Source organism: Loa loa (assembly GCF_000183805.2).
Source record: "Loa loa unplaced genomic scaffold supercont3.104, whole genome shotgun sequence".
In the NCBI taxonomy this organism is placed as follows: domain Eukaryota; kingdom Metazoa; phylum Nematoda; class Chromadorea; order Rhabditida; family Onchocercidae; genus Loa; species Loa loa.
This window is the reverse complement of record NW_018108284.1, coordinates 13,651-22,636: the sequence shown is the minus strand read 5'-3', so window position 1 is coordinate 22,636 and position 8,986 is coordinate 13,651. Positions and strand designations below refer to the sequence as shown.

Sequence of the window (8,986 nt, the reverse complement as noted above, 5' to 3'; positions counted from 1 at the left end):
ATATATATATATATATATATATATATATATATATATATATATATATATATATACGAATATATACATACAAATATATAGAACCCTAAAACATTCTCACCAGATATATAGACGCACAATAAGCAAACGAGTCAGGATTGGTAATGTCATATAAGAGAACAATAACATCAGCACTTTTCTCATAAGTTGTAAGCGCTTCATCGGGTGAGAGTACATCAACTTCATGAAGCTGCAAAAAAAAATTTTTTTTTTCATCTAATAAGATCTTTAAGCAAAAATTTTTTACAAAAATTTAAAAATTTACAATTTTCATTTACAAAAAATTTCCCTAAAACATCAATTTTCACAAAGATGACCAATTGAAAGAAATTGACAATGGCAATCTTAACTATCTCAATTTTTATCGAAAGTTAATTTTACTTTATTATGTAATTACAAATAATCCCTGCAATATTTTTCTTAAGATGCCAAAAAAATGAAAGTGTTTCTTACCAAGAGATATTTCGTACTTTGTTTGACTTTCACACTATTCAAAACATAGGGTGAAATCGACTTTGTCCCCATTGCCGCTACATCCTACAATTAGTTTTGTTTCAACAAGTCACGAACTCAGTCATAAATGAAGATCAAACAAGCGTATGACAATAACATTCAATTTGAGTTTACCTATTTAACTTTCGGCCAGCCACACCCTCACTCTCATTTATCTTATTATATATTTTGATTACTTTAACAATGCAAAGGCACTATTCATTTGTTTTATTTTGACCACTCAAACTTTGGTCGAGAATAATACAGTAGTTAAAAAAACCAAGATTCAAAGCTATCTACTTGGTCTAAATTTTCACTGTCCCGGAGACAGAATAGTCAGGCTGGAAATTGCACAAAGCCGTCAGATATTATCAATTCCTTTTCTAGAAAACCTTTCTAGAATATTATTGATACGCAAGATGACAAACCGTCAGACTGCGACCAGCAAAAGACTGTAAAAAAATCGTTTTGCCAGCGCCTTTGGGGCCAATAACATGGCATTGAAATACTGCTCTTGTTGTAAATCTCTCAGCAATATCAATTCGCCTATCGCGAGTTACCTGAAAAAAAAACAAAAATCTCCTTCATATCAATTTAATAAAATATACTTATTCGAGTAACATGGATATTACAAAAAAAAAAAGAAAAAAGAAAAAACAGTTTCTCCTAACGAACCTTAATAGCATCTAGTTGCGATTCGTGTTGGATACTGAAACCGAGATAAGCCAATAATTCCATCGTCAACGAAACATTCAAGAATGTTGTTAAACTATGAAAGACAAAAGATTAATAACAAAAAATCTTCAGATTATCTTTGCAAACCTTCTAGAAACTGGAACTCCATCAAATTCCATCCAAAAATTTTGTTTATAATGAAAATTTACACATTACATCCAGTAAGCCACATATCCATTATAAGTTAGCCATCCCTTATGATTTGTCTCCACAGCAGAATTGGCTTCTTTGCTCCATGCCTGTGGTGAACAAACACTGAATAGATTCTGTAGTTCCATAGGAGATAAGCAGCCATCCTTATCCTGAAATTTCTTCTGTTCAGGACTTTCGAAGAAACTTATTACTGTAACTTCTGAGCCATTCTGCTAACAGCAAACTGTTTAAGATGTGAGTAGTTCGGACTATTTGATCCTAACCACTTCAACACACAACTGTATCTCCTCAGGTTGCTTGAAGACTCTTGGAATATAAATTAAAACTGTATCGACATCCACCTCCTCCATCATTGAATGACTTGGAAGTCTATGCTCCTATGAATTATCAGAATGGATATTTTGCAGCTGAATTTTTCTCGCACGAGAAAAATTTTGACTTTGCTCACTTTTTTCCTCTCATTCTTTCCATCGTGAACTCACTGTTTTCACCATGAACAACAAACCTCATCAAATTTTCGGAACAAAGCAGTGATGAATTGAAAGCCTTCCTGAGTCAACTCCGTAGAGCTACCCCTTGGTACCTTCAGCCTGAAAATATTGCAGAGATATTAATGAAAACCCAGTTAATCATTCGATATTTATGTCCCTCAAAGACCAATATTAACGGCATGTTCATGTTTAAAATAGCATACGAGGGTTGTATATAATCAGCTGCAAGTTCTAATTCATTGTCATATCCGAATCGCCTCAATACCCTCCACGTTGTTTCGTGTCGACCACGATGAATGAAAAGCTGATGGAGGTAAATAAAGCCTAAATATTTCGAACGTGAGGGACAGAGTTTAGTTAATCAACAAAAAAAGACTAATTTAATAGATATCCGAAGGAAGAGGAAAAAGTAAGCAAACCCGGAAGAGTAATAGCATCATCGATAACACCGTCCTTCGTATTTAATCGCACAGCTGTTTTCACATCCTTGAAAAACAACATATTTTTATCGCAAGCATGAATGACTAACAAATCTTAAATCAATTTCGAACATTTTTAACCCTCACTTTTCGATTTCATGTTTTACTTCCCACCGTAAATAAATTGAGGACTTTCTTAGCTTAGATTTATACACAGCGTAATAAAATTAGAAATGGAAATAACTTAGCACGACATATTACATTAGTAACCAAATAAGAGCAGCCTGTGCAATATTAAAAAATTTGATAGAGGAAACTAACCGAAACAGCAGATGCTGTAAGTGGAACTCCAAAAACAAACAACTGGAATTGATTCAACTCAGTATCATTTAAAAGGCCATCATTATCAAAATCGCATAACTGGAAATAATTTTCATAATATCTCCAAGATGATAACTTCCGAAAATATGTTTCACAAATGTAAAGTTAGGCAACTGAAGTATTGAAGAACAAATCATGGACATTACACGGACTTCGTGGTACATCGCAAACTTACCTTGAAAATTCGTATAAGAGCCTTTTTACACTTCCTCGTTAATTCCCTATCTTCTGATATATATAACTGATGAGTGGGATAAATAACTGCTTTTTGAGCATAATAAAATATCTCGCTAATATTTTTCATCGTTTTCGCTGAACATTCCACGCATGTTTCTATTTCATCGTATTCGTTCATTATTGGAAGCACCTGCACAGTAATTCAGTGTAGCTTAACTGCGAATTAAATAATTCCCATCAAAAATGTAGGGAATGTCCTCATTACCTTTTCTATGTGCTTAGATGGTCCAGCTTCGTCTGATTTATTGCCAACAAAAATAATCGGGCAGCTATCACTTTTATAACTTTTGATTTGCTTGATCAAAGGTAACCAGATATTTTTTGCCTGGAAGAAAGAAGTGCACATGAAATTTAAATTGAATATGTACTGAAAATCATATGAGGTTTGTAACTGCCTTTTATGATGATCTGCATTTTTCCAAGAATCTAGCCCTAGAATTGCCTGAATTACACTGCTGATGACAGTAAACAAAAATAAAATAAACAGAACAGAAAGGATATCTTTTCCCCTGTAGTTAACAATCATTTAATAGTGGGAGGCAGTAATGGTGAAAAATTACCTAAGAATTAACAACTAACTTTTTCAAGCGATTGATGATCGTCTACGGCATAAACGAGACACACGACGTTCGCGGATTCAATTTCCGTTTTAAGTTCTTCCTCAGTTTGTTCACTACCTATGAAAACCCGCCAATTTCAGCAGTTATTTATGAAAACGTACAGGATTGTTGAACAACTACTCTTCTAACAGATAACATCTTTCTTTTTTTTCCTCGTCACTCTTTCTGCATTGTACTTTATCAGCTTGTCATACCATTAAACATGCTCATGTTCACCAATAACTGTCAAACGAATAACAAAACTGACCACAATAATCATGGATTGATGTAACAACACCTTCAGGGGTAACATCAGCTGGAATCATTATATTGTCAATACGAGGAGGTACCTTTGCGCAAAATTCGTCTTCAAGCAACGACATTATTAGCGATGTTTTACCAACGCCAGCTGAAAATAAACTTGAAACTGAATGACCACATTTTGGGAAAAAAAACCAGGACCTTTGTCTCTTCATCTGAAACAAAATCAGCTATTGTAGTCATCTACGAAACCAGTGATTTGTATGAACGGAAATTGTACAGATTCTTACCAAATTCCGGAGTCAATTATCGAACTTCATGAAGTAGAAAAGGAATACAAAATAAGGTACAACTTACGCTCGCCGATAAGCAAGATTCGAACGTCAGCATTTTTATCATTAGTATCGTCCCGAGTAGTTGCTTCTGACAGGGTCATTATTACTGGTAAGTATATTAGTTGCCAGATAGATAATTACCTAATCAATTTTCACGAATCATTCCTTATCATTTAAAATTCAGGAGAAAAAAACCTATAGAGCAGAACACTAGTGGACCCAAAAAAGAAGAGTTGTCGATTCAATGCTTATTTTCAGCGCTAATCGTTCCGCTACTTGAGTAATAACAAAATCAACCTATATAAATAGTACGGCCAATACCCTGAGAATGGATACCGCTCTCAAGAAACTACTGGAAAAAGAGGAGTAGAGAGAACAAAGTGTTATAAGATTGCGAAAACCCGCAACTTCAGATAACCCGAGACGACCAGAACTGTGGAACGAAATCAGGAGTACGCGAAAGTAAATCACGGCCATTAAGCTGGCACAAATCCATCCCATAATCGAAGGCCATGCTGCAGCCACTAAATACCCTCCGGCCCATTCCAAGATTAAATGCCGGAAATTAAGTCCAGAAGCAAACGTGGTCGGTACTTAATGTTGGTATTAAAGTTTACGTGAGTGTTGGACATATTCTGTGACTAATATAACTAATGCGGTGCCTGTATAAAACAAATCATCTGTTGAAAATCAACGAACACTTCACTTTTTTCCCTTCGAACTTATTTTTTGTTGAACAGCCGATTTTGCCAGAAAAAAAAGGATATTACAGTTCGGAAAATGAATGTATTCTGGTGAAAAGATACTTCACTTCTTCTTCTTCTTTTACTGTTTAATAACATTTAGTTGTTTTTTTAAATTCATTAGATACCATTATGGTACAATTTTGGAGATATCCTGGAAAATCTCTTTAATTCCGAAATCATCTGAAATTTCGAAGTTTTTCACCCTCGAACCATTTCCACCCAAATAATGCATTATTTTGCATTTAATGAAGTCCAGTTTAACCCAAGTTTCTAGTGTTTATACAAGGTTGGAGGTGCTGCAAAATTGGTGAGGAGGCGATAGTGTCATAATGTCTAAGCCACAGTAAAATTCAAAGGTTAAACAAAGAACGATCAGTAAAGAGTACTATAAAGCGCGAATAAGCTTAAAGTTTGGAGCTTAAAGAGAATAAAAAAGAAACTAACAAATCGTTTTTTAAGAATTTACTTATAACATGAAATCGTTAACAGTTATTATCATTTAAATAAGACGGTATTCGAAATCGTTTCCTCAATATCCCTCAAAATAGCCAGGTTGTTTTAATGTCTGACTTACTGGCAATATTATTGAATATCTGTCCATCTTTTCAAATATCTTTTCATACAAACTACCAAATTTCGCAGACGCTATATTTTTCAAAATAGTCCAAAAAATTATCATGTTTCCTAATAAATTTGCTCATATATTATTTCAGTATTTATAAGTTAAATTCAATGATTTTTTTTGCAAATTTCAATAAATATTTCATGGGATCGAGAAAGGAAGCTGCTTTTTTTGTTTTGGATGAAGACCTAGAGGTATTAAAGTACTATCATTGCCGAGTTTGGCCGCAATCTCAAAAAGAATAAAGGAACAGTTTCCGTCTTCAACAACGCTGCTGCACTGAATAAGCCTAATTTGCTAAAGTACCAAATGTATTAGAATAAGTGGACTAATAAAAATTTGAATACACTTCTGATCTAAACTATTTGAAAAACCCTCCCTTCTTGCATGAAAAATTATGACAAAAAAGAAGAGAAATGATTCAACAAAACATAAAAAAAATCATTTATCTTTAAAAACATCCGATTAGATGAAGGATAGTAATTTCTTTTTAAATTTGAATCCTATGAAAAGACAATATTAATCAGTATTGTTAAGCAGCAGTTTTACATGTCATTATCTTTAAATGATAATTATTCCCTTCTAAAACTACGAATTGAATTTGTTCTCTTCAAATGCCAAATGCTTAGAAAAAATAAAAAGTTGGCATAAAATAAAGAACGGACTGGTATCTGCATCACTTCAAGAAAAAGAAAATGCAGTACAAATTAAATAGAAAATTGTTCAATAAGAACTCTGAAAATAATCTTTCAAGTATGGAGTTCTCGTAGTACATGATAAAAGCTCAACTGGAAACAGTACAAATTAGGTAAAATTAGGTTAGAATACTAGATATGACGCTTTAAATGAGCAAATATGTTTAGTTGCTTTTATGTAAACAGCTTTTCGAGGCCAACCATAATAACATTGCCAGTCAGTCATTGTCATCATTTATCAGTGTCACTAATTTTACACTAAATACGATAATACTCATACGCGCAAAGTGTAAGATGAAGAAACAATCAGAGCCGTATAACAATGTTTGGTCGTAGAAAACGGAAAAATATTTCGGGTTTCCTTCAGATGTTACCCATAGATCAGACAGACATTTTCATATTATTGATGAAAAGAAGGACTGCTCATTTTTTACAGATTTTGTGATTTTGACCCATCTTGTTCATTGCAATTAATTTGTAATACGAAAGCATTTCGAGAGATTTTTTTGCCAAACCTATTAGTCACTGATAAATTTCCTTTTTGCACTTGCAAAATTCACAAAAAAAAGTAAGCGAAATTCGAAAGTTTGTGCAGTATTCATAATGATATACTTATGCTCATTCTACACAGTCAGAGCAAGTAATTATTGTGATATTTTGTTTCATTTTCATCAATCAAAATAACGAAAACAGTAAGCGAGACGTCATTTTATTTCAAATTTAAGACAGTAAATGAAAAAATTAAACGATTCTGTAAATTAAAATATTTCAAGAAATTAACTTCATCCCACTTCGGAATGCTCTCAACTTAGAGTCTTAACTATCGGATTCATATCAACATACTTTCATTATATCCACTCTTACACTTTGTCTCAATATGCAAGATTCATGTTGAAAGCTGATAAGTGTGAACAAACTGACTGATGTACTGCCTGTATTACCTCAATATAAATTATAATTAGGAAGCACCATTCTTCTAGAAAAAAAAATCGGAGAAAGGAGAAATGCCTACACGGTACAAACAAATATTTGCATCATACCAATATACAATTTTGGGAATTTATAATCATCGAGTGATTAAAAAGATTAGTAAAACAAAAAATAAAAAAAAAGTTCAGAAAATGAAGTGAATTAAATACAAAGTAATTGGTGAAGAATAAATGACTTGAAAGAAATTTTTTCCTTTTTCAATTTTTATCCCTGAAAAAAAGGGACAATATTCTAAAGGACAGTAACTTATGGTAAGATGAAAAGAACCAAATAATGGAAGTAAGAAATAAGTATGTTTAGGAAATGAAAAGATTACATTTATAAATATGGAATATTAAAGCGTATAAAGTAATAATGATAATATATGGCTTCCATATTGCAAATTTTACATCTTTCATCATCTTTCATCAATTTCTTTTTCTTAACAGTACAAAATTAATTTAGGGTTGTTTCGGGTCTTTAATCCTGTACCATCTTTTTGTTGGAGTAATAATTAGGATTGCTTTTACAATCGGATCATTTGCATTTCATATTGCGCTGTACTGTCCGCAATATCACAAAATATCAATGACGGTGTCTGAAATGAACAAGAAATTGAATTTCGTTTTCTCTATTTTTTAAACTATGGAAGTGAATTCGGAAAAAAAACATGAGTGATTCGTTTGTTAAATTAAATTTCTTGTTAAAGCAAATTAAAATACCGAAATTGGCACTGTTTTCTTTTTTTCTCACCAAAATTTCTTCATTTCAGAGTTCCCTCTAATCACTTATTCTTTTTTTCAACTTTAATATTGAGTTAGCAAGTAACACAATAATTCGAAGCCAAAGAGACTCGAAGGAACAATTTGAATGCTTAATCATACTTACATATTTTCTAAAAAAAGAAAGGAAACCCTTAAAATTAAACTATCCAATTTGTCTTCCGATCACATGAATCCAACATTTCTGTCAAATCATTCCAATTTCCTTTCGTCCAATGAATGATTTAATTCAATCTTTCCCTCAGTGAAATTCAAAACGGCAATATTACGCAAAATTCAAAAAATTTATGGCTCATATTTCGGAAAATTGCTGTCATTGCGTGATATTTATTAAAAAAATAGAGAAAAAGGGGAAAACGAGAAAATGGAAAAAGCAAAAGTATTTCAACTTTTTTCGAATTTTTCGTTTTTCTTTTTTAAAAATTTGCACTAATACCCAGCTGTATAAATTGCCATAGTATTTCCCAGTTGTTTCATCACTCTACTTCATATTGAGCTTCTATCCCGTGTTGTCCTTTTTCGTTAATTCTTAAAAAATTATTTCAGTTCATTTTCATAACCATCCATACTATTTCATCATTTGTCATGTGATCCCTGATTAATCTCATCAACAGTAGTGAAACGGGAAGTTCGTACATATAAACTTTCCAATGAGAATCAAAATAATGAGCCAAGCGTTCGTTAACTGGATCTTTTCATTGAATAACCTCTTGTTTAATTAACCTACACTTTAAAAATATAATAATATTTCGATTGGCATGAATTAAGACAACAATAAGACTAGTTTCCGATGGTCCTATATTCAATCAAAAATTTGGCATCTTTTTTTCGGTGAAAAAAAAGTTTTGTTAAGTAGAAGTGGAAAAGTGCAAACAATATCCATTCATCAAGCACTGCATACTACTACTACTACTACTACTACTACTACTACTACTACTACTACTACTACTACTACTACTACTACTACTACTACTACTACTACTACTACTACTACTACTACTACTACTACTACTACTACTACTACTACTACTAC

General features: G+C 32.4%; 1 protein-coding gene across 1 annotated transcript in view; it reads right to left on the bottom strand.

The window, feature by feature from the left end:
• LOAG_17618 (EF hand family protein) overlaps positions 1-4,284 on the bottom strand; it is a 5,240-nt gene extending 956 nt beyond the window's left edge. Inside the window, exons 1-14 of the mRNA XM_020450280.1 lie at positions 4,162-4,284; positions 3,812-3,952; positions 3,524-3,621; positions 3,150-3,269; positions 2,883-3,074; positions 2,648-2,746; positions 2,327-2,393; positions 2,111-2,231; positions 1,922-2,006; positions 1,420-1,565; positions 1,204-1,297; positions 957-1,088; positions 490-573; positions 98-226 (exon numbers count right to left, since the gene is read on the bottom strand). Of these exons, the coding sequence (XP_020306055.1) occupies positions 98-226; positions 490-573; positions 957-1,088; positions 1,204-1,297; positions 1,420-1,565; positions 1,922-2,006; positions 2,111-2,231; positions 2,327-2,393; positions 2,648-2,746; positions 2,883-3,074; positions 3,150-3,269; positions 3,524-3,621; positions 3,812-3,952; positions 4,162-4,240 (1,587 nt within the window). The 5' untranslated portion in view covers positions 4,241-4,284. The remainder of the gene's footprint in view (positions 1-97; positions 227-489; positions 574-956; positions 1,089-1,203; positions 1,298-1,419; positions 1,566-1,921; positions 2,007-2,110; positions 2,232-2,326; positions 2,394-2,647; positions 2,747-2,882; positions 3,075-3,149; positions 3,270-3,523; positions 3,622-3,811; positions 3,953-4,161) is intronic.
• Between the last annotated feature and the right edge of the window lie 4,702 nt (positions 4,285-8,986).